The sequence below is a fragment of the Taeniopygia guttata genome, chromosome 2 (genome assembly GCF_048771995.1).
Source record: "Taeniopygia guttata chromosome 2, bTaeGut7.mat, whole genome shotgun sequence".
Classification (NCBI taxonomy): Eukaryota; Metazoa; Chordata; class Aves; order Passeriformes; family Estrildidae; genus Taeniopygia; species Taeniopygia guttata.
The window spans coordinates 9,525,197-9,550,081 of NC_133026.1; the positions used below are offsets into that span (position 1 = coordinate 9,525,197).

Consider the following 24,885-nt stretch of genomic DNA (forward strand, 5'->3'; position numbering starts at 1 on the left):
AAGATTGGTAAATATTTTAACAACCAAAATAATGGGAAACTCAGCTACTGATGTATGAAATAGATTGATGTGAAACTCCTTGTGTGCAAATTTCACTAATAACTGAGGCATGGGAGGGCTGCTGATGGTACTGCAGCAAAAAGATACAGCTTTATCAAGGTGCCACTAGAGATTTTCACTCCCCTCTTCCCAGTGTCTCCTGTCTCCAGGGAATTGGCTTCATGGCACTTTTTAGTACACCAATACCATGTGTTCTCTGAAGTGAAAGGTCATTTACCAAGCCTGGCTACTGCCAACTTCTGAGCCACCCACCTCACAATCCAAGGGAAGGATGTCACATTTGCCTGAGGAGGGAATAAATGGAGAAAGGTATCATCTATTCCTGCCCCAAGGATGGAGCAAGTGCTTCTGCCACCTCAGGCAGAACACAGCCTGTTGGAAAGGACAGGGCAACACAGTGACATGACTCTGCCATTCTCATCAGGCTGACAACCACCAGTATAAAGCTATCAAATCCAGCTTTCTCCAGCTCCTACTCCTCTTTTTCTAGACACAAAGGAAGTCTCAGTCATCACAAGAACAATGCATATTATCCATACAATGGAGAGAAGGGTTTGCTGGAGGTCACAGAGGAGGTAAGTGCCACGGCAAGGAGTACTGGGAACATTTTTAATAGCAATTTTATAGCATTGCCATTAAATTCTTTCTGAACCTACCAAGCCTAAAAAAAAAAATTTAGACACTGAAATTGTATTTATTTCTTTTTTCTGAAAGTGCCCTGAGAGTAACTCATCTGATAATCTATAATAAAAGTCCTGGGCAGTGATGCTTTAAGTCCATGGTGTTAGAACAGCATGCCTTGTCTGTCTGAGATTTTTGTCCATGCTTCAGTGTAACTTCATACATCTTGAAGCATACATCTCCAGTAAAGACTGGGAAGGAATGCATTTCACTGATTCATTTTGGTTTGAACACAGTCTGCGTCGTACATTAAGTTAAATAATTATTAATTTTGTAAATGGTTCACATTTATCCAGAATTCATGAGAGCAACCGAATAACTTTGAAGCACAGAGCTATTCACTGGATTGTTTGAGAGCTGTCTGACTTCACAGCACTGTTATTGTAATCATTTTAAGGGCACTGCAATTTTATTGCATTGGGCTGCACTTTGGTTTTTTCATGCTTGTTTCCTCAAAGGCTATATTAGCCACAAAACCTTTTTAAGCTTACTTCTGTTTTGACAGCTCAGCAAATTCCCACTTTCCGTAATTTTTTTCCCTCTTTTCCCACCATCAGTAAGTGTGACTCTAAACCTCTTAATACAGAGAGATTCAAGTCCAGACCAATTTGTAACACAAATGACACTTGCTAAAAATCAATGGCAGTGGTCGGGCTATGAAGGTCAGAGGAGATAACAGCATCCTGGAAACAGGAGAGAGAGAGAGAAGTTGAGAAGGACCAACTCTCTGGAGTTATAATCAAAGTGTGACACTGTGCCAGCCTGTGCTTGCATTACTTCAAACATTCAGTACCTCCAGCTGTGTTAATAGTAACAAATTCATACAGATGCTTTGTCGCCTGCAGAAGCACAGAAATAATGGCAATAATCTGTGCCATGATTGTGTTGCCCTCCCTTCTGAGGCTGAAATGGACCCCACCAAAGTACTCCCTAATGCATTTTAAGCTGAATGCTGGAAACAGCTACAGGGTTTACTTGTCATGCACCCTGAATCTCTGATGCAAAAAAGCCTTGAAAATGCAAACCTCTTCTTTCATATCAAATTCCTTCTTCATACAAGTAATTAGTAAATGTGATTGAGCACAAATGATGATACACATTTTAATGCACTTTTGACTTTTTATTCTTTCCCTTCCTTCCTATCTTTCCTCTTCCCTCAAGGCAGCATAAAGCATAAAGACCAATTTATAATGCAATTTAAAATGACAAAGAATATCCAACAATACAGTGTTCAAAAAAAGGAGTTCAAGAAACAGAAATACTCATTCATAAAGGGACTAAAGCATCTCCTCTATGATGACAGGCTGAGGAGGTTGGGGTTGTTCAGCCTGGAGAATGGGAGGTTGTATAGGGACCTCAAAGCAGTTTTCCAGAGCCTGAAGGGGACCTCCAGGGAAATCAGAGGGGGCTCTACATCAGGAAGTGTAGTGACAGGACAAGGGGGAATGGCTTCAAACTAAAAGAGAATAAGGTTTAAGCAATATGTTAGGAGGAGATTATTTACTGAGACTCTGGCACGTGTTGCCCAGAGAACTTCTGTTCAAATTTATTCACTGATTTTCTATTTATGAAATGACTTAATTCTAATTTTTAGTGGTCGAGCATTTACATTTTATACACATAATGTGAGTTAAGAAATTAAAAAAAATAAACCATGAAAATTAAATGATGGCATTTTTACATCTGAGCTTCCCAGGACTGGGCAGAACAGCACTGATGAAAAAGTACTGGCAATAGACTGCACTATGATTCAGTATGCTGCATTCCCAGGAATCCTGATCTTTGGCTTTCTTGTTCTCACTCATTTCAAAACTTTAAAATTCATTACTGTTTCCTAATGACCTGAATGGTAATTACCCTAAAAGCACTGTGATATCCTAGAAGAACTGACCATGTGTTATTGTAAGATACTGCAGCATCTCAGGTCTTAACAACTCCCACTGTTTATAAAAACAAAGCACAGCCTCCAGCCCCATCCTTACTTTGGGCATATTTCACGTGTAATTCTGTAGCCTGGAGTCAGCAGAGTGACCTGAACCTGCTCACTGAGAGGTGATGGAGCTGGACCTGAACCAAAGACATGGAAGACCCAAACATAGGATGCTAAAGGAGCACAGAGGCATGGAAAGAGGAATGAGAATGTCTGGGGATGTCTGGCCTGGGAAACCAGGCTAGCAGCCATTCCTCTTCAGCTAAATGGAATAATACAGATCTGAGGGAGTTCTTGTGGTGCAACCAAGGACTCCAGGCACACTCCCAAAATTGTCCACTGCATCAGGACCAGAGTGAATTCTTGACTTTAGTTGTTAGTGCAGCGGATTGGATGGTCATCAGCCACATTAGAAAATTAGAAAAATCAGAAAATTAGAAAATTTTCTCTGTATGTTCCTCTAGAAGTAAAAATGCAGAGCTGAGCCCAAAAGAAATGAGAGGAAAATATGTGTGAAAGTAAAGCCCTTTGAGAAGGGAAAGATGGACACTGGGAAGGACTCTTCTCTTGTAAAATTATCTACATCAGCAGGTTGAGAATCACGTTCTGCCACAATATATTTCAACAGATTTCGAAAGCACAAAAGCTAAGGGCAGCTGAAGTAGAACAGATTCTCATATCTCTGTGCATATAAGAGATAATAAAAATATACAAAACTGGATACACACATTAAAAAAAAAAGGCAGTATTTATTGCTCCATGTGACGTAGCCAGATTAACTACTGCTTTTCTGTTATTTTTTGTGGATGAATAGGAAGCATAAAGCATCATTTTCCTATGGGAATATATAATATCAAAACTGAGGCAGTGAAGCAGTAATACGGGGGGTATGATCTCTGTCACTTTCTAAGAATCACAAAAAACTGAAGAATTATAGATAGAAAAAAGATTTCACGTCTAAAAAACTCTAGGGACCCTGAATAATTATGCATGAAGAGTTGGCAACAGAAAATTTTAGAATTATGTCTCTCTACAGGTTTTGGTGCTGAGACAAAGACCAATCGTGCCTACTGGATAATTTCACAGGAAAGGATTTTCCATGTGTATTATTCAGATAGGAGGTCAAGCTATGTTGTCAGAAGCAAAACCTTTGGCTTTAAAATCAATTATGGACACTTAGGGAACTTATTTATACAAGGGAACAGTTATATAAGGGAAGTAAAAAATCAGAGATAAAAAATTTTACATTTAACTTTCTTTTTAATGTCAGCAGTGATTTTAACAGACTTCAGTAGCAACATATTTTCTGGTTTATGTGTATTTATCATTGCTCTTAATTTTTAAAGCTAGTTGTAGAAATTAAGTGAAGAATATTAATAAATCTCTTTCTCTTAATAAAGTGCACTTGTAAGTAGAATGATGATTTCAAAAAGGACAGTAAGATATACAGAGAAGGTCAAATCAGTGTTTCTTTTTGAATAGATGTATTAAAACACAAGAACATTCTGTTATTATTTTCTAAAAAGAGCTCCAAAGCCTCATGGAATATAAATGCTCATCTTCTAAGAAACATCAAGATCTAGTAAGTGAGAATGATATCAGCCCTTTTTCATTGCTGTAGATAGTGTGATTAATTTTTCCTATTTATTTTAAATTTAATTTTTAAATGCAATTTAAATGTTTCCACCTGGTAAGGGAAAAATAATGGAGATCATAAAAATACAATTATTTAAATGATATACCCAGGAAAACAGAAAACTTGAGGAATAAACCAAGACTTCTTTACAACCCAGCTTCAGGGTCCTAACCCGAATGCCATCCTGATGAAAGTAATCATTATATGCAAAGCAGTATCATTTATCACATTTGTAAAGGTGAAGAAATAATATCAAGCATTTGTAATTAACCCAACCCTTCAGCACATTAAATGGGTCAGACCAATCATATCCCAAAGCAACTTTATACTCTGAACACAAGCCCCATTTCTTCCCAGCACCTGAGCAGAATTGCAGCTCCCTCCAATGAAATGCAGAGCCATGCATGCAGCATCCAACTCGGTTCACGCGGTGGGAGCAGATTTACAACTTATACAATCTTACCCAGACAGTCTGCAATTGGGAGCTAACATATGACAAAACATGAACCATCCTGGAAATGCGTAACACAGCAATGCCAGAAGTTGGCTCGCAAGCTAAGAGAGCTGCCATGAGCTGCCTGTGATCTAGTCTTCATATGAAAAACTTCAAGCACAAGCCCTCTGATAAAATCACAAAACAGGACAGGATGCTCTGCATTGGGTGTCCAAGCATGGTTTCAGACAAGCATGACTTGATTTTGAAGCTTGAAAGACTCAGTGATAAGCAGCAGAAAGAGACAAACTTTCAAACTAGGATTTTTCTTAGTGCATTTAAGTCTAGCTACTCAATCTCATATTTGACAAATTGTATGCCAGCTTGGCTATTTAAACTGCTGAGCATACAGCACCTTCCATTTAGATTTACTGGCGGTGGTAAGAACTACATTTTCTGGAAACTCGGGCTTTGGGTTTCCTCATGAGACACTCAGGAGACTAAACACTGTGCAAATATTTTGACTGTGGGATCCAGGCCCTCATTTTAGAGCAAAGAGCAAATACTGCCAAACAAATGGGAGAACTGCCATGCTTTAAAAAAAAAAAAAAAAAAAAAAAAAAAAAAAGGTTTCCCAAATGTGAAGCACTAGAATTTCAGAAAATAGAAAGAGTCCAAAGGCAAGACTTCTCTGACTAGAGAGCTCACACTGATGTATCCCAACTATCACAGAGGTACTTTATAACTATGGCAAAAGTAGAACACAAATGAAAATAACATCTCGTAGATTAATTTTAAAAAATAAGATTACTTTAGAATTTTAGAGTTAAAATTAATAAAACAGTTCAAAGCTTCAAATTACACTGAGAAATAAAAAAATCTTACATAAATACTCCAGCAGTAGAATAGCAATTTTTTGAATGAGAAGAGAGTAAACAAAGTAAATCACCAATTTGATTGGTTTCTCAGAATAATGAAGTACTGAAGCAGCACAGTGGAGGATTTGCTGGACAATTTTCTACACTGAAACTGTCAATTCATTCCAAAGCTTAGCACTGATGGATAATATGGATTGGTATGGATTGCAGTGCTGCAATCATTTGAAAGGTCACTTGACAAACACAGCAGGAGTGACCCACTGTTCTTGCCATTGACAATCAGACTGCCATTTTGACAAGTTTTTAAAGTATCACAAATCTTTACTTCAAGTATTAGATGGGAATGTTTATCTTTGGTTTGTGGCATGATTAAATGCTGGCATCTTCCAAGCATTTCATGGAGTTCAGTGCAGCAGTGCTAATACCTCCTTGTATCGCGCTTGCAAAACCTCAGAAGCTAATAGGGAACAGATCTCCCCACAAATGTCAGCTATAGCACTGAGCAGAATCATAGGATCATAGAATTATTTAGGTTGGAAAAGACTTCTAAGACCATTGAGTCTAACTGTTAACCCAGCCCTGCCAAGTCTACCACTAAATCGTGTCCCTAAGTTTCACATTACATGCCTTTTAGACACCTCCAGCCATGGTGACTTCCCAGGGCAGCCTTTTTCAAAGCTTGACAACCCTTGCTGTGAAGTTTTTCCTAACATGCATTTTGAACATCCCCTGGTGCAAACTGGGGCTTTTCCCTCTGCAGAGCCTTCCTGCCGTCCAGAAGATCAACACTCCTTCCTAAATTTGTTTCCACCTGAAAACTGCCCGAGAACACACTCGATCCCTTCATCCAGATCATCAACAAAGATATTAAACAGAACTGCCTTCGGTACTGAGCCCTGTGGAACACATTGGTGTCTATCCAGAGTTACAACCATGGATGTAACTCCATTCCCCACCACTCTCTGAGTCCGGCCACCAACCATTAAAAACCATTAAAAATGGTAAAGGTAACCTATCTTTGTGTATATGGACTCCTCTAGAACCAAGAATCTTTGGACGAAATACCTTCTTCAACAAGTTTCATTGAATAATAACAGACATAATTCAGGGAAAAGCCATCAGTGGGAGACTAGCTAGGAAGAAAACCAGGTAAGATGATACAGTGAAGAATCTCCAGGTTGTGAACACTGAAATTCAGAACATCTTTCATTTCACAGAGCTCTGGCAGTTCTAAACTTTACTGCATTTATGAGCCAAATAAGTCTGGATAGCCAAAGGAGATGGTGTCATTATGATACTCTTTGGAATAAAGGAGTCTTCCAGACTGATATGAGTTAAAAGAGATGGTGGAAATAGGGAAGTAGTGCTGAGCTGGGGAAAAACTGTCTTCTACTGCTTTACATAACATCCCTAGGCAGGAATGAAGAGGTGCAGTTAAAGGGTATTCCACCAGTTTCTGGTCTGTTTCTAATGTTCAGCCACATGCATTTCAATGCAACACAGTATAGTAAAACCAAGAATCCTCTACAATTCTATTGCCTTCAATCCCATTAATAAGTTTAAGACAGTCAAAAGAATCAATACATGCTAAAGAAATTTCTGCTTCAGTTTTTCTATGATACTGGACAGTGATTTGTAAGCTCATCCTAGAAATTCCCAATTTCTCACAGAAGAGGAGTCAGGATTACTAATCAAACATAACATTGTTCTACAGAGGGGAAAAGGATGTGAAAGTGCCTACATGGTTGCCTACATGGTTCTAAAATCCCAAATCCTGTAATGAACTATGTATCATTAGGGGGGCTAAAGTTGCCTTTTTGAAAGTGTAGTATTAAATGTCAAATTCATTAGTGGCACGACCTGAAAGCATTAGGTCTTTCTTTCCAAACTAGCTGCATATTTGATGTTTGGATTCCTATATGTGTTATTTTCAGGTCAAAACAAAACCACAGAAAAACTACTGTGCTTTATTATTGTGTTTCGTTTTCTGAAAGAATGACTCAGGCATTGATATTTAGACTACTTTCAAGTCAAATATTTAAAGCTCTCATCCTAACCATAAGCACACTTAGTGACATACTGGAAGGTCAATAGAACATGAGAAGATAGAGAGAGGTCTAAGCAAGAGACCTATAAATTTAATGTGTTCTGCAAGGGAGGAAAGACAACTGTAAAAAAATGGAACTGTTTGCTTGTATTTTCATCAAAGTACTGAGCAGGTTCCAAACAGTTTCAGATGTATTAAAAATCAGGCCTGTGGCATTTTCCTCTTGTGCATTCATATTTCACTAGGTGCAATGACTTTGTCTTTTCCCCAGTTAAAAATGCCATTCAAATTGCCTGCTGTACTTACTCTTTCACTGTCACAATATAGCCATATTCTTCCTCCTGAGAAGATTTCACTTCAAGTTGTAAGCCTTGTCCTGTGTTTTTCTGAGGCTTTTCATAGGAGTCTCCTTCCTGCATTAAAGCATTCTTAATCCAGTAGCTGGTCTGGCCGGGGTCTTTGGAGTCAGATTCACTGTTCTTTGCAGTTGTCAGCTCCCTTGAGAAAGTCTCACTTTTTACATTTTCCACACCAGCATTTGTTTCTTCTGAGGAAAAAGGATCAGTTTCTTCAGATTTCTTCGTTTCTGTCTTTGTAGGTTCTTCAGGAATAAGGTCTTTATGAATATTTTCAGCTAATGCGTTCTCATTCAAGAATCTAATTAGTTTTGCAGTGTTCTCCTGTATTAAAAGAATAACATTATTTTTAAAACTAAATACAGGAAGGTTATACTCACCAAACCTGGATACAATTTTTTCAAACTCTTATTGATATGGTAGAATCTACTCATACAACTGTTGCATGGTCATTTTCTTAATTTCTATAAGCTGCTAGACTATGTTAAGAACATGCTGTTTATTCAGTAATAATAAAAGAGCATTAAATTATGCCACTATCGTTTTTCTAGTAGTTTCCATGTGTCTGTGTGTTTAAGTACTGACAGAAATTAAACTTTGTTATCACATAAGTTAATGAAAAGGAGAAAACATAGAAATGTCCATCAATATTCCTGGGCTGGGCCTAGAAACTTTCATACCTCTTGGGTCTCACAAGTTATAATACCAGAAAAGGAACAGATATTATCTGACCAATTCTGGTTTACTTCTTTATCTCTAGAAATGGTGACAAACTGTGTGTGAATGATCCAACAATCTCAACATATGATCATAAAAAACCAAAATCTGTCTAATAAATCAACAATAAGCAAATGAACCAAAGTCAAAACAGGTGCCTCAAAAAATTCATTAGTTAGCTTCATTACATAACTTTATTGCAGCCAAGCATTTGGGAGGAAATTATGGCTAACGGGCACTTTGTACTCTGTGTCACAAGAAATTGTATTCAAACATTCCCTTCTCAAACTGTCACTAAGAAATTTATACATGAGATCCAGATTCTGTAAGTCTGTTGTGACTACAGCACTTCATCCCTTGATGAATTTTCATGTGGGTGTTTAAAGCTCCTGCCACTCTATGTGTGCTTCCCTTGTTTGGTAGAAGGACCAAAGAGATTTTACTGTGAACACAAGAGGATTTGCCCATTTATGAGTCTTGCAGTATTAGCTTTTCATAGAGTACCTAGTAGGAGAAGTTTCACACATTTTTAAAAAATATTTCTTTGAAATTTTTATGCTCCATGAAATGGAGAAAAAGAAAGATGAATATACTTCAAAAATGGCTAAATATTGGACAGCAGTCCATAGGATATGATTCAAAGCTCAGGAGGAATATTGTAAAAGTAATTTGGATTAAAATGCTAATTTTGATGTTACTAGCTAGGGTCTAGATGTAATGCCTAGAGCTTTTGAAACACCTGATGTTCCCCGGGACTAAAAGCCAAAGGATGGGGGGAAAAGCATTTTCAAGAACACCTCAATGCTCAAAATCTACTGATTTGAGGAAAAGCCTGAATTTGTCTGAACTTTGTGAATCTGTTATAAATTCTGTCTATTTAAAAATTAGAGAAAGGGAGAAAAAGGACTTGATTTTGATTTTTGAACATCAAAACCCATTTTGGTTATGGTTTAAATAAGTGCTCATTTAATATTTCAGTGCATTAAAACAACATGTGTGTTATTGAATCATAGCACAAAAAATGTAGAGCAAGTCTTATATTTCAGAAGTGTGAGTTTGTCTTTCACTGCACACAGATATTCTGAGATGGAACACTTTTTTTGTTAAAATACTGGTACTCTACCTCTTTATTACTTCTCACACTGGCTTCATGAATGGCATTATCTGTAGGATATAAAAAGCACAAATATATAGTTATGAAGGGCAAACATCATATACAAAACAAAGACTTCTCATAGGGTGCTTTTTAGCAGTGGTCTTTTTATGTGATTTAAACATTGAGACATCAAAGATGAAAAGGCAGAGTAAGGAGCACTGTATAATTTGTTATTGTTATTCTAACACCACTTTGATAGCAAATTAATGTGAGATCAATAGACAGCATACTTCAAGAGCCAATGTAATAGTGTTATTTTGCTAATTAAGTGTCAAATCATCATATGAGTTTACCAATATCTGAGAAAAAAAAACCAAAACAGAATAAAATGTCTCTTGCTTGCTGGATGGACATTTATGGTAAAGGAAAAGGAAACATGTACTTCCCTTATATCTATTTTGGTGGAAGAAAATGAAGTATTTCAAAAAATATCATTCACCAAAATTATGTTACAGTTTAACTACAGTGATAATATTCAGTCAGTTCCTTAACCTCAGTCAAATAATACTGGCTTTTTGCTTTATGAACTGAATGTCATTCATCTTTCTCAGCATGACTCAAGATAAATCCTCAAGTTGGCTCCTTTTAATCTACAACAAATCAGAATAACCAGAATATCCCTAGCTAGTAAGGATTTCAGTATACCACCATGAAAACAGTTAAAATCATTTTTTATGACCAGTACACTTTTCTGGCATACTAGATATTACAGCATTCCTAAAATAGAAAAAGGATGAGCAGTAACTTATGCTCCACTGTGGTATTCACTCATTAATGGTAATTACTGTGGCTCCTGAATCTGCATCACCAGGAAAATATGTGTGCAGACACAAACAAATAACCATAATAACTCTGCTTATTCCCAAAGAAAGAAAGGGAATGAGTGGGTTTGTACCTGTAACTTGTCACAAATTTTTTTCTGCAAGTAGCTGTGGCATGTTAAAAAATGATTATCTGTAAAACATACCTTTTTTCTCTGCATATTTTGAAATACATCTTGTAATATAATAATTTCCATTATAATTTTGCTTAAACATCTCATTTTCAAGAATAGGAAATTAGACCACACAGCAAAGTGGAAATCAGACCAAAAGCAATTCTTATTTCAATATAATTGAGTGTGTAGATTTATCTTGTTTGTGAAGCTTGAAGACCAAGTGTTCATAAACAGATTTTTTTTTTTATTTATTTTTGGTAAATGAAGAACCTCCTGTAAAAAGAAAAAACAATCTAAAATTCCACAGCCATTTGGGAAATACAGAAACTTTCCCTCACACTTCTTTAAAATTGATTTTTAGAAGTCTAGCACTAAGGTGAAGCAAGAAAGGAAAATCAGGGTAGCTGTCTTTTGCCGTACTTCTAAAATAAATACCTGGTATATTAACACTGTTTTCCATTAATCCAGTCTGAAGCTCTCCCCTTCCTTGAGAATCTCCTTTCTTCATTTGTGCTTCTGTTTTGTCTTCTTTAGTTTTTCCAGCACTTTTTTCTGTTTCTTCCTGAATGTCAACACTTTGGATTGCAGTGGCAATGGTATCAGCAATTTCATCCAGTTCTGCCGAGCTGAGATTCTCCACATTCACTTGGTGTTTCTCTAGGTCCTTCAATACATTTTTAATCAGTGTCTCTAGATCAGAAAACAACATAAGCACATTTAGCTGCATACATGAAACACATGTGCTTATATTTTTCCTAAAAAATTTAGATAGCTTTCCCTTCGTGGAGAGTATCTGCTTTTTAAAGGAAGGTGAACTCAATTCATGTTGCATTCCTTACAGAAAACACGGTATTCCTACTGGATGTTAAAGTTTATGATGAGGTGAATCTGTGCCAGGAAAGGGGGATGTATGCTGTTGTAGCCCAGCAAGTTCTCCTAGAGACAGGGCATGAAATGATCACTTTTTCTTTACATGAAGAACATTCTTTCCTAGCCTAAATTGACTCAAAATACTGAAAGCAAGTGTTAAAGTAGCCTAATTTCTTTTTTGTTTTAAGCTGCAAAACAGTACAAACAACATTAGTGTTTCCTGGAGATCAGTTTTCTTTGGTGATTTGCTTTCACAAGATAAGTAATTATACAGAGTTCTGGGAAAAAAATGAGTCAGATATTTTGTCTTTAATCAAAAAGCTCCTCATCGATTAGAAGGGGATATAAATATATGTCCATTATATACATGGATATGTAATGGACAAAATTTCTAAATAGTATTAATTTCTCTTGGAACATATATATTTTTTTCAAATATAAATTTACGTATATAGATAGATATAGATATAGATGATATAGAGAGATATATAGAACTTGTTTTGGTGGGCCAGCTATGAATGTTTTACCAGTCACATTGAGAAAAAAACAACAAAACCAAACAGCAAAACAACTTTGATGTGATAAAAGTTTTGAGGATAAGGAAATTCAAGGACAATGGATATTAAAGATGAGTCAGAAGATGAAGCATAACATCTCCCCAGGGAAGGCACTTTTCTGACTGCAATTGCATCTCCACTATCAGTCTGTAGAGATCTGCAAAACTCAGCCTAACGTCCCATGGAGTGTGGAACAATAAAAGTGCTTACTGTAGCACACCAAAACCATTTTCAACCATGCCTCTGTTCTGATTATTCATTTTGAGAAGAAATTTCACATATTTATGCATGCACATGCAAGCAAGAAAACTCTTTCACATAGTATTGTGTAGGAAGAGGAAATTAAGGGCTGCTTTTAAATCTCTGTTGAACGTATGAGTTTACATAGAAGCAGTCTGAAGGTGCCATCCAACCTTTTTTCTCAGTATTAACACTATCTATATTAGGCCCAGTGGTTGGACATCATCATCTGTGAGCAACACTTTGGGATCATGCTGTCAGCTTTCAGGCTCACATAAAAGTGAATTTAAAAGTAGCAAAACAGGGGAAAACAAATGGCATAAGAAGGGCTAAAAATAAGGATTTTTCTTTTTACTCACAACAAAGGAGGAAGAAGTACATAGAGACTAGAAAAGAAGTTGAAGTAGTTAACAGATTTCTGCTTCAGGGAAGAGGCAGTGGAAATTCTGTGATTTTGCAGGGTGACAAGCATCAAGAACTATTTTTCATTGGGCATAAAAGGCCAAGTCCTTGGACACATCTGTCATTTTTTGGACCCTTCAGTTTAATTGAAGAGCTCACCATCAGCATCTCACCATCAGATTTCCAATTCCTTCTCAAAACAAAGACTAATTTCCCCTGACCTGACCCAAAATTCACCAAACAAAATAATGCCATTTTTCCTTAACTAATTAGTCCATAAAAGGCAAAAGAGTCTAAACAGCTTAAATAATAGATTTACTGTGAGTCTGAAAGGGTGTTGACATATGGGGAAGGTGTTTCTTTGATGTACTTTCTTTTCCAGGTAAAAAAGGAAATATCTTTCCAATAATCCACTATGATGTTATTACAAAATTCTACTTCTTTAATTATAAAATTCAGTAATATAAAATACAAGCTAATCTTGTAAAATGTGAACTTTTAAAATTTCCTTTAAAAAGCATAGTTATAGGCACACTTAATTGTGATTATCAATAAAAAAGATAGGTTATATGTGTGATGTAACTTCAAATTGACAGCTGACAAAGATTTTGGTACCATACTGCAATAGCAGAGAGCTTTGTACAGGAAAGCAAGTGTTCAGAAATGCGAATCAAAGATGTAAACTCAGTCTGTGCCAAACTCTCTGGGCCAAGATATGTGGCAGCAGCAAAATTAACACTGAAGTTTGATGGAAGCTTAGCAACACTTCAGAGAAAACACTGAAAAATTTCCTTTCATTTTATTGTACCCATCCCCTGTCACTAATTTAATAATACAGTAAACACATTGTGATCAATGCTTTAGTTTAGAAAGGCAATTTTCAAGAGCAAATTAAACTGCAACAAAATTTTTTAATAGACTTGATCAACCTGAGTTCAAGACACTTTTTCAAGAAGCACAAGAGCTACCTGGCAGAGAGGTGGAGGTGTTAGACAGAGCAGCAATGCAGAAAACTAAGCTGTAGGAAGAAAATAGTACTGTTGCATTACCACAGGAGCCTTGTGTCTGCTTAGGTATCATTTCTGATCTTATCTTTTATAGAACTATTGGACAATATCTTGACGGAAAAGCCTAAATTATTAAAGCAGAGCTAATAAAGTCAGCAATGAAAAGACAGAATATATGTCAGATCCAAATCAAAACCAAAACTTTACAAATAAAACATCATTTGAAGACAAATCTTAAAAGACAATTATAATTCCGAACATATATAATTAAAAGAGTTATATTAATGTAACACAACTAGATTTTTGTTTATTTCATTTGATTCACAGCCAGCTGTCAAGACCAACTACTGAGCTACTCAGCTACTCAACAACATGCAGGCAATGTAGCCTTGTCATTTCCATTCCATTTTTTCCAAACTAACTTTTTCTCTTTACTTATATTCTTAGCCCAGTCTTATCTCTCCATTCCATCTTCAGATTAATCTTTAATATCCATTGTCAACAAAAAAGCAGTCTTAATCTCAAACAAATGGTAATGGGGGAACAGGGCAAGGAATAACACACAAAAAAAAATTGCCTCAGGGCCTATTCCAGATAATATTGACAGGCTCAGTGGAGGTTCTTCTGGTTCACTAAAACCTAAATATTATAATATAATATTATATATTGAATATATATGTTATAATATATAATATATTATAAATTATTCTTATATTACAACAATATAAAATAATAACTATATTATATATGATATAGTGATAGATAATTACATAATTATAATATAATAGTATATAATATTATATATTATAATTATATTTTGTCATATATCATATTATATATTACTGGCATTCCTGCCCTGGTTATTGCCACCTGGGCACAGTTCATCAAACAGACTCCTAAATGCTGCATTGATATGAGTAAAACTTTAGCATTATATCTACTTTTACTGAACAACTACAATGTGACTTAAAATACCAAGGACCAAAGGTAATAACCAAAGCCAATAAGTCTGAGGACCATCATGTTTTTAGTACCTCAGGAGGGTCAGTCACCAAAGTGTCTGTAACAGCCTGGTGAAATGCAGGTCTTCATAAAGAGTCTTGCTAACTTCATGTGCCTACTGATATGATATTAATCCTTGCCCATGGTAAATATGGATATTTACACTTCTTGTTATGGCACTTGTCCATGTTTGCAGTAATTTGTAAATTACTGGATAACACTGATAAACAGATAAATATCATTGCATCTGTTTGCAAGCACCTTTGGGTAATATGATGTATTTATTAAAATCAGAAAATATTGTTGGAGAAAGACCAAAAAGCAGATGGATACTGCAATGGCACAGCACTTAAGCAGCACATGTATTTAAACATGCATTTACCTGTGCACAGCTTTTATAGTCTCCCACTGACTCCCTTCTAAGTAGACTCAGCAATGCTCAGTCATGTTTCACAGGGCTTGCAAACTGCAAACCAGATTTCTCCCTTAGCTCCAGCTTTCCAGCTGATGAATGCAAACTGCCTTTTATAGTTACCCTGGAACTATAATGGCAGTAAAAGCATGTATGTCCTAGAAGATGTAATTTTTCATATAAGCTCCACCAGAAGAATGCCCTAGTGGGAACAATAGCACCTCATACAGGGAAAACAGCCTTTTATTGTATAGCATATAAATGATGCCTCATATTCTGCTGGCACAAGAGTCAAAGCCAGCTTGCCTGACGACCACATGGTATGGGAGCAGTGACTTTGTTAGAAATTCGAAAGTGTGGTCTGTGTTCTTCAACCCCATCACCCTTCTGACCACATGTTATCTGCCTCAGCAGCTGAGCACCATATGGAATGGTGATCCCAGCTTTGCCAGAGAGAGGATGTAAAAAAAAAAAAGTATTTTTGTTCCATAAACATGGAAGTTTGCTATTTTTTAAAGACATCTGAATTACTAATTCTGTGACCTTTTCAAAGGAACAGAGAGACGTATTCTGTAATATTTAACACGTAAAAAAATCAGTAGACTAGAACAAACCACACAAAACTGAGCCAAATGCTAAATACGGCAGGTGCAGAGGAGAGATTAACAATTCCAGTGTTCCACAGTGACTACAAAGGCAGTACCCACGCACATCATGCTACTCCTAGTGGTAACAACTTCTAAATCTGATAGAAAAATAACTCCACATTTCCTTGTTTTGTATTTCTCCCTCAGGGTGCCTTGTTAGAGAATTTACCTGCCACTCTTGCAGAAATTCTCAGTACTAATCTGCTCAGTACCTTCTGGATTGTTCTCCCAGTCCAGTGCCTTTGTCTAATCCTCTATCAGATAGATCAGAGAATTTAGCACCCCATCCTTCCAGATTTTAACAGTTCTGTAGTTCACAGAGTGCAAGAGAAAAACAACCCACAAGCCTACAATAATCCATAAACACAAGAGAAATTGGAGAAAGGTTAACAGCAGAAAGAGGTTGTGTGTTCATTCTGGGAAATCTGAATCTAAACCACTTTCATTCCAATGAACATTTGGACAGCATTTTAAGTAATGAATATGCCAGGGTCTGTCCTCACCACTTTCTTGTGAGATTATTAAGGGGCTCAAAAATACAAAGGAAACCACAGTATTTCCTACTCAAACAATTCATAATACCTTGTCTATGCAACATTTAATAGCAAATGCAATGGCAGAAGTTCCTATAGGGCATATTATGTATGAGAAGTCAAAGTAGTACAACCCAATGAATTGTGAAACATGTTATTCTCTGTAAGTGTTAAGCATTTTTTTCCCAGTTGGCTCCTACCAGGAAAGGTGAAGTGGAACAGCTGGAGGATAATGAAACCAGCATGTGCCTAGTTTGTTTTGAGTCTAGGAACAAAATTGTCTAACCTGTGCAAGAGACTTACAGTGCCACCTGGATTTGATTTTACATTATAGTTCATTCCTTGAAACCTATTATCTCTGGGCACCATACCAAGAATGCTTTAACTTCTGAGCATCCTTTAACTGTAAGTTTTATCTTTCCTCTGTTGAAACTCTGACATTTCTGTGTGTTTGTGTGTGTTCTAATTTTAGAGGATATTAAAAAAAAGAAAAAACCAAGAAAAACAAAACAAAAAAAAAAAAAACACCCAAAACAAATCAAAAAACACTACACTTTATGTATGATAAAGAGGGATTCAAAGGAACCCTCTTACATATCACCAAAACCCATTGGGGTAGTGGTGACTGCAGTGTAAGAGATACAAGTGCTTGACAATGGCTGGGAATCAACTCTTTCATTTTTCAGGCATTCTGAGCCACTGTAATAACATTGATAGATAGATTAGTTTAAAGAAACAAAAAAATGAATTGTAAAGTCTACATGATCCCCAAGACTCATCTTATAAAGCAGTGCTTTAAGTGCAGCACAGCATGGGGATGTTACTCTCCATTTTAATTTAAATATTTGTTGAACTATCACATACAGCATAAACTGCGATCCAATCATTGTTAAACAGCATTATCAAATAAAAGATGAAAATCCAGGAAATGGGTTCTTTGTTACAGAATGTCCAGACAAAACTAGATGCAACCCCACCTTCTTGTTCACCTATCCATGGAACTCACAGAATCTTCCCTTCTCTGTGTTCTACACCAGAATTCATCTCACTGTTAATTTCTGTGCTTAACTTTGAATTTTACCCATGGTCCTTGAATTTCTAGTTAAATAAGGAGATGTGGAACAAAACCAGGCATTTCTGTATTATCTATATATACAGTGTGGGATGAATGCATAAAACCAGATTTGATAGCGAAGATATACCCGTAATTATGCGTTGTTTGTAAAATGCTTTGAAAATATAATAAATTACATAAATGCTATGTCTTACTAAGTGCCATATATTTCTGCACACATATGGAAGGTGGGCTGAACAATGTGGGTAGCTGTTTGCAGGGAAAGAGTAGCTGGAATGGTGAAAATTATTACTGCGTTGTGGTAGATATAAATATTCCAATACTAGGAGATATATGAAATGTCTAATTTTATTTTCTTTTTCTCAAAAATGTTCAGTAAACAAGAGGGAAACTTCAGGTAAGCAACAATAAGTAAATATCAACTTTACCATCCACAATGCTCAGAGGGTCCTTTGGCTCATGCTGGGGAGCAGATTTGTGACTCAGCATCTCTGGGGTTGGCCTCTGCGGGAACAGCTTCCGCATTTGGAAATCTTCCGCTTTCCCCTTGGCAAAAGTTCCATCGAAAGGACTGACCTGTGTGGAGTACCATCTCTCAGGATACACCTGGGAGCCTTTAGTCCTGCTGTGAGGGCTGTTCCCACTGCTCTGTGCAGACAGGTTCTGGGTGATGTAGGAGTGCAGCGCGGCCATCAGGCTCTGCTGCTCCCTTCCCTTCTCCGGCTGGCGCTGGCGGAGGCTCCTGCCACGGGCACTCTCAGGGAATTCCTGCTGGGATTTGGATGCTTGGGCCAAAGCAGGTGATGGCTCCTTGGGGTTCTGCCTCGTGTAGTACCTCAGAGGGTCATTGTAGATGTAGCTCTAGAGAGAGCAGAAGGTGGACAAAAGGAAAGGGTCAGAATTGCTTTGTAATTATTGTGCCGGGATTTGAGGCAGAACCCTTCGTGCTTTACCAGCCAGGAAAACAATAACTGGAACTTGCCATGCAAATGTAAACTGCAAACCACAGACTGTAAAGTGTCCTTCAAAGAGGCACTACAGTTCCATGTGCAAACATCCAGTACATCAAATTATTAAAAAGCAAGAGCAAGAGATTAGAGAGAGAATAACATAACTCAGTGTTAACTATGTGTGAACTATTTCCATTCAGAGAAAGAAAATTTAATAAATCTACTTTCCCTTTTCCCTTTTTACTTAACCTGTAAAAACAACTATTTTTCAGATAACTTACCAAAAACTAGCATGTCAAATTAAAAATGTCAGTTTTAAAGGAACACCAAGTAAGTAAACCAATTTTTTGCATATACTAAATACTTTGTTCTATTTTAAATGGAATATTTTCCACCAAATTAAATCTCTAATAAATATATCATTTGACACTGGGAAAAAAAGTATAAACAGTGCTTAAATTGTTTTTAAATTAAATTACTTTTTTCAGGAAAAACACCACAGCAAATTAAACAACAATGTTAAAAACATGTCAATCAAGCTCAAACCACATTTTTACTGAAAAAGTGCTGGGGAATAAAAAGTGGAAAGGTGGGCTTGCAGTACAGTTTTCTATTTTCAGTTTCCTCTTCTCATGGATACTATCACTTAATCCTAGAGACATTTTTGCTATGATCACAACCTGAAGGCAGGCCTTTTCATCTAGTAGCAAATGAGTTCCATCCTCCTAAATAATTTCAAAAATCATTTTTCTTCAGTTGTTGCTAAATACAACTTTGAACTAAGAGGTTTACTTATATCCACAATAATTCTAATTAGATTCTTGGTTTATGATTCCCTGAGGACACTTGCTGAGGTTACATCCCTTCCTGCATGTGTGCTGCAGGATGGGTCCTGCTTCTCAGCTCTCTTGTTAAACTCTCACACAAACTCCATCACAATGTGGCAACCTTAGGACAGGAATTATGTCAGCTCTCACTGCTATAAATTGTGAATCACTGGTGTCCCTCTGCACTGATGACACTATGATTTAGGACAGAGGGAGCTCCAAAATACAAGAGGGAATGAAGACACTCTACACTCCAGAGGAAGGCAATTAGAAGGATTCAGACAGAAAAATCATTATTTATGTATTTGCTAATGTACTTGGTAAAAAAAAAAAGTAAGATTGATAAACTCCTCCAGAGATGAAGAATTAGTTTTAGATTTTATGTAGGTCCTAATTTCTGGACAATAATTTTGTTCTCCATCTGAACAATTTTATTCCTTCTGCTGACAGCCAGTGGATTTTATATGTTAATACATGTTCATACCCATTTCTTTCCAAGAGAGTTTTCTTCCCCTTAAGAAATGATTGAAGAGGTTCATTCCGTGGTTCCATATCATGATTTAAACAGAATTATGGTATAGGCAATTTTATTACAGAGACAAAAGGCACTTTGGCCACTTTGGCTTGTGACCTACCAATGCAAGGCTTTGGATTTCTGCAGTTGGTCTTTAACATAGAAATGTGCTTTGTGAAAGCCAAGAAATTGGGCTGCAGTGAAGCAGTGTCAAAAAATCAGAGCTAGAGATCAAGCAGCTTTGTGTATGAAATATTTCAGTGTCCCCTGGGAACTGTATCAAACAGCAGCAGTGCAGCTCTGGTTCAGTGCTCCAGCTGCAGGGTAGGCATTGCTCTGATCAGCTCCAAGGGGGAGCCAGTTGTCAAAATGCAAGCTGAACACTGTTTACATGCTTAATAGCAAAGCCTAAATATGAAAACCTTCCAGTCAGATGCATTTATCTTCCTTTTTGAACGGGTCTTTGCCTGGGGTAATTAACTCTCTAATGATACTCACTCCAGAGTGAGGAGGAGCTGCAGAAGATGACACAGAGCAGCCCAGGACACCCTGAGCAGTTCACTGAGAATTTACATAAGCTGCCACCTGCCTTCCCCACTCCTGTTCTCTCTGCCTTGCAGCCTTCCAGATGATCTCCTGGGCTGAAGGGAAGGAAGAACAGGGAGCTGGGAAAGGGAGAAATGCAACAGGGGGAAGAGGACATTCCCCATTCAGTCATGGAAAAACAATAAATTGATCAATCCAACTCAGTAACTGCACCCCAGTTTGGATTGATGCCCCATATACAGCTCTCTCTTTTGCCTCTTAAGCTTTGCTAGTAAGTGTTAGAGGGGAAGAAACTGCTGGACACTCACAAACCATGTGTAAGATTAGGGCTAGGAGATGTGGACTGGCTTTTGGCGAGTTATTTAACAAGTCCAAGCGTTGTTTAGCATTAACAGTTCAGTGTTTTACTGTTCTTGCAGACAAGGAGCACATCAACAAAGAAAAGACCACCAACCCACCAAGTGATCATGCACAAATTGGATAAAGGTGTGTGCCAGTCCTGGGCTCAGGGCTGCACCTCTGTCAGGAAGGGACAGCCTCTCAGCAGCTTGACAGGTCACACTTTGGGCAGTAAGGGATGAAATATTAGAAGTTCTAATTAAAGTAGAGCACTGATAGCTCAGCTGTCTTCACTGAGATAGCAACCCTTCTGATGTAGTTTACTCTGACTTTAATTAAAGGGGTCTCACAGCTGTAGGGCAATCTCCCACCTGCAGGAGCAAAAAGTCCCCTTCCTTGCTGCTCCCATCTCAAACACAACACCAGAAGTACATGTGATATGCAAGATGAAATCCAAGTAAAATTGCAGCACTGATAAATACAATCCTAAACTATGTGTTTGCTCAAGTGGTATGGGGGAAAACATCTAATTTTTGTGGGAAAATATAGAACAAAAATATCAGTAATATGTAATTTAGAATCCAGAGACAATTTACATCTCGAGTTATTAATAAGAATTGCAGAGCACTGTGATTATCTTATTGGAAGTGGGTTTTGCAAAATCCACTCCTGAACATGGACATTGCTAGTTTGATTAATGTCAAAGTTAAATAGCATAGTCCATGGTTAACAAAAAGAATGTAAATTCCCATACTGGTGCCTTCTAACATTATGGAGAAGAGGAGGGAAACACAGAGCTGGAAATTTTTGAAAGAAAATACATTTCTGGATTGATTACACAGGACTCCATATGAAGTACTGCCAGTAATAGAACAGAAAACCCCACCCCAAACAAACATTAAGTGAAATGTACAAGAATAAAGAATACACTAGTTACCATATAGATGGTTTATACTGAGAAGGGTATACAAGCCCTGGTTACTATGAGGAACATTTCATTTTTTAATCGGTAAAATACTGTTCAATTACCTCATGTCACTGATACAAAGCCTTTGAAAAGTATTCTGAATTGATAAACCCCTCAGTTTTAAAAAAATCTTATTTCTCCATCTGCACAGGATTTCCCTCTCCTTCATCACCTTTCAAATAAGCTATCTCAATAATTCACACATCACAAAAAATCCACACACACTAACCTTTCTGAAGATGGAATTGTTAGGGCAATGTCTTGAAAATTCACGGAAAGGCACATTAAATTACACTGCAGACACACTATGCAAAAGTCTATGAACAACATATTTTATTAAAAAAATACAAATTAAAAGAGTGGTGCAGGATTAGATACATAAAACATAATGCTCTTCAATTTATCCACTAAAGGGTAGATTGACTTGAATGTTTTGCACATGTGCAGAAAGAATGGAATCAAATTTATAACAAAATACTTCCTTTCTTGCACATACATTTACTATATCTGGAAGGCATATAAAGCTATCAAAAATCCTTTTGAAACTTATAATGAAGGAATCTTCTGCCCTCAATTTAATTTATGTTTTTCTGTTTGATGCATTTGCAGATATTAACCCATGTTTGCTACCACTTAAATTTGGCTGAAGCATGATTCCACCTACAACTCTTAATTTACTGTGCCTATTTGACATATTGACATTCTGGTCTCTGAAATTAGAAGATAGCACCACAACAAACACTGGAAGGCCCATCTTTATGGGGGGATAAAATAACATTTTCCAAAGACTACTAGAAATGAAATTACCTCATATCTTAACTCACTGTGTGGAGTGAAAGAAGTTTAGTTTTTTGTACCAGCAGACACAGTCTGGATGCTCTGTGACTCACACAGACTTGCCTCATGCAAACTCACCACATGGGAGATACCTGTAGTCATGTGAACCCCCAAAATAAACACCAGCACAAGGGCACTGCATGATTGCTGAATCAAAAAGTAGCCTGGGAATTTGTACTGCTCAATTTACCTTTAAATTGACAGAAATCCACCCAAAAATGAAACCTGAGGACCAAACAGGTGTCATGGAGTGAATGACAGCATGAAGCCCTGTGGTAGGGCTGAGCAAGCAGCACAGGTCTGTCCCCAGAGCATCACAGCTGAAGCAGCAAGTCCTATGACGACAAAGCCTTAATTCCTTCAGCTGGTGAGCTGCTGTGGTCACACAGTGCTGTCCTGTCAGGATATCTCAGCAGGCTTCCAGACAGGTTCAAGCTGAAAGGGGGAAACCCTTCACAAGCTCTGCCTGCTGTAGACACGACTTTACATGCTCTCCACCAAATTCAGTGGTAGCTTTCTCTGAAAAGAATAACTACAGCCAATGAGCATTTTCAATTGTTTGAGCAATAATGAAGCAAAGGCCTTTTCTACCAGCTGCTAATGACCTTTTCACTAACTATAATATTATACCATGCCCAAACCCCAAGAATTTTTAAAACTAATTCAGAATCCAGGAACTTGAAATGAGGCCAAATCAATGCTTCCTGCAGTGATGGACAGCATCAGGCCATGGCCTTTCCACAGATTCACAGATTTAAGGCAAGAGGCAACACTACAGTCATCTCCCTTGACCTACTATTTCATTGATAATTTTCTGCAACTATCTTCTATTTTCTTTCTGAAAAATACAGTAGCTTTGAAACCATTTAAGAACTACATCAGAGAAGGTGGCAGAGATTGTTAATTAACATTATGTAGTTTGGAGTGTCAAAAACTTGATCAAACAAAAGGGGCCTTCAGAGTCTGCTTTGATTGAAGCTATTCACAACTTTGTTTCCTAATCCTTGTTATGAAACCACAGTGCAACAGGACCATCCAGGCTCTGATTCTCAATAATCAATAATCTCTACTCAATAACCTCTACTGCTGTAATTGATTTCAGAGATTTGGTTTCCACTCTTAAACAAAACAAAACAAAAAAAAAAAAAAAACAACTTCAAAAAAGAAAAGGCAAAAAAAAAAAAAAAGAAGAAAGGAAAGGACAATATGCTGGCTTCTTTCTGCATAAGTTACTACTTAACAAAATAACTTTAAGTCTCAGATGTTCCCAGCCATTCTTGATCTTCTTTGGAATGATCATATCCACTTGACTACCCTTAAACTATCTACAACAGACTCTCCTTCATGGATAATTTTTATTGTCAATTGATGTTACTTGCTGTCTTTCGTTTTCATAACTAACTGCTGTTTTTTCTCTTTCCCTCTGACACATCTCTATCCTATGGGTCAAAACAACATTTCCTTTGGTGTAGAAGGAGTTCTGGGTGGTCTTTCCTCAGCATTCATGACTGGCTCATCATAAACAACAAAGGTCAGTTTTACACACTGGGATACATGGCTTGTCTCCACACATAAAGGATAAAACACCTGGGAAAAATGAAGGGTGGATGACCCCCAGTAACCTGATCAATAGCAAAGAACCCCTGCCCTGGCTCCATCCAGGGCCATCACAGTGAGCCATCATCCATCACGTCCAGGAGTGCCACCCACCAGAGGGTTGATGGGAAAAGCTCTGTGGATCACCCTGCAGACTGAAAAGAGTTAACATTTGCAGGGTTGTGGGACTCCTTAAGAGATGCAGGACTCCTTCTGGGTGCCAACTTGTCATTGTCCGAGGCATACTATGGGATGTTCAGGAAAAAGGAGTAGTCTGGAATGTCAGCATGTAAGCAGGCTGACCAATAGACCTGTCTGACCATGGCTCGTGTCTGTTCCGTCTTCTCAGCAAACTCCATTTCTAACCATTCTCTCTTCTGTACTTTGTGTCCTGTGGTGCCTCCTGGCAATACCTGCTCCACTTGGCCACTGCCTGGACATGGGGATACAAGATTTGAGGCATCTTTACCTCAGCATTCAGGAGCTCCCTGACAGTGGGAACCAGAGTGACAGTCAGCCCACAGTGATGGGGCAGCCCAGAGATCAGTGCTGATGGATCTACCAGGGTGCATCAGCTTCCCTTTCCTGAGAACATTTTGCTCATATGCCAATAAGTCTGTTACTTAAAGTTTCAGTGAATGATGTTTAAACACTTTTCTGTAGGCATATGCTGGTATATTGAGCTATCTCATTATCTAAAGATGATTTTCATAGAAACATGACGATCTTCATC

The 24,885-nt window shown here is 37.4% G+C and overlaps 1 protein-coding gene across 2 annotated transcripts in view; it reads right to left on the reverse strand.

The window, feature by feature from the left end:
* The window catches only part of PTPRN2 (protein tyrosine phosphatase receptor type N2), a 667,249-nt gene that overhangs the window by 376,452 nt on the left and 265,912 nt on the right, over positions 1-24,885 (reverse strand). For both annotated transcript variants that reach the window (XM_032747124.3, XM_072925319.1), the window contains 4 exons: positions 18,005-18,437; positions 11,267-11,521; positions 9,862-9,902; positions 7,972-8,345 (listed from right to left, as the gene is read on the reverse strand). In XM_032747124.3, coding sequence (XP_032603015.3) covers positions 7,972-8,345; positions 9,862-9,902; positions 11,267-11,521; positions 18,005-18,437 — 1,103 coding nt within the window. The remainder of the gene's footprint in view (positions 1-7,971; positions 8,346-9,861; positions 9,903-11,266; positions 11,522-18,004; positions 18,438-24,885) is intronic.